The following is a 658-nucleotide window of genomic DNA, read 5'->3' as shown; positions in this document are numbered from 1 at the left end:
CAAAGCTCAGCTCCAAATACACTCCTGACATCAGTCCCAATATTAATCCCTTGTCACAAGTTAACCCCCAGGATGGTTCCTGCGTGGTACCTCGGGGCTCAGCACCCGAGCTGAACACATCCAGCCTCCAGGTCACTCTTCCATCACTCTTGCTCCAAGCCAAGCTTCCCCACATCCCTTTGCCAGCGCTGCCCCGAGGGACAGGGCCGTGTCCCCGTGCCAGGACACGGCCTGGGGACAGCAGGAGGCACCACAACTCCCATCCTCCGGGCTGGAAGCGCAGCTGGACCGAGGAGCCATGCGGAGTCCCTGGGCTGAGCTGGGCACAACGGGTCACTCTTTAGCTCCAGGCAGCACCCGAGTTAGCTGGGGTAAATGAGGGACAGGCAGACGAGATAGCATGGGCTCGTGTCAGTTTATTACATCACCAATTACACCGGTCCAGAGCCAGGAGTGGACCCAGGATCTCACATTACACAAACCGCCTTGACTTAAACTTATGACAAGGGACAGGTGGGATATTCATGGTAAGGAAATCTTGCATAAAGCTCCTGTGACCCACAGGCACTTAGAACCCGTGGACCTTCAGCTGGTCGTCCTTAGCCAGTCCAATCTGCAAAAGAAAAAATGCAGTTGCAGCACAGAGCAAGGACTCTGT

General features: G+C 55.6%; 1 protein-coding gene across 1 annotated transcript in view; it reads right to left on the bottom strand.

The window, feature by feature from the left end:
* Nucleotides 1-398: 398 nt before the first annotated feature.
* The window catches only part of EIF1 (eukaryotic translation initiation factor 1), a gene marked incomplete at its 5' end in the record, with an annotated part of 930 nt that continues 670 nt past the window's right edge, over nt 399-658 (bottom strand). The window contains one exon of the mRNA XM_009070258.1: nt 399-613. Within this exon, the coding sequence (XP_009068506.1) occupies nt 569-613 (45 nt within the window). The remainder of the gene's footprint in view (nt 614-658) is intronic.

This window comes from Acanthisitta chloris, unplaced genomic scaffold (genome assembly GCF_000695815.1).
Source record: "Acanthisitta chloris isolate BGI_N310 unplaced genomic scaffold, ASM69581v1 scaffold27942, whole genome shotgun sequence".
Classification (NCBI taxonomy): Eukaryota; Metazoa; Chordata; class Aves; order Passeriformes; family Acanthisittidae; genus Acanthisitta; species Acanthisitta chloris.
Note: the sequence above shows the minus strand (reverse complement) of the source record. Positions and strands in the feature narration are given on the sequence as shown.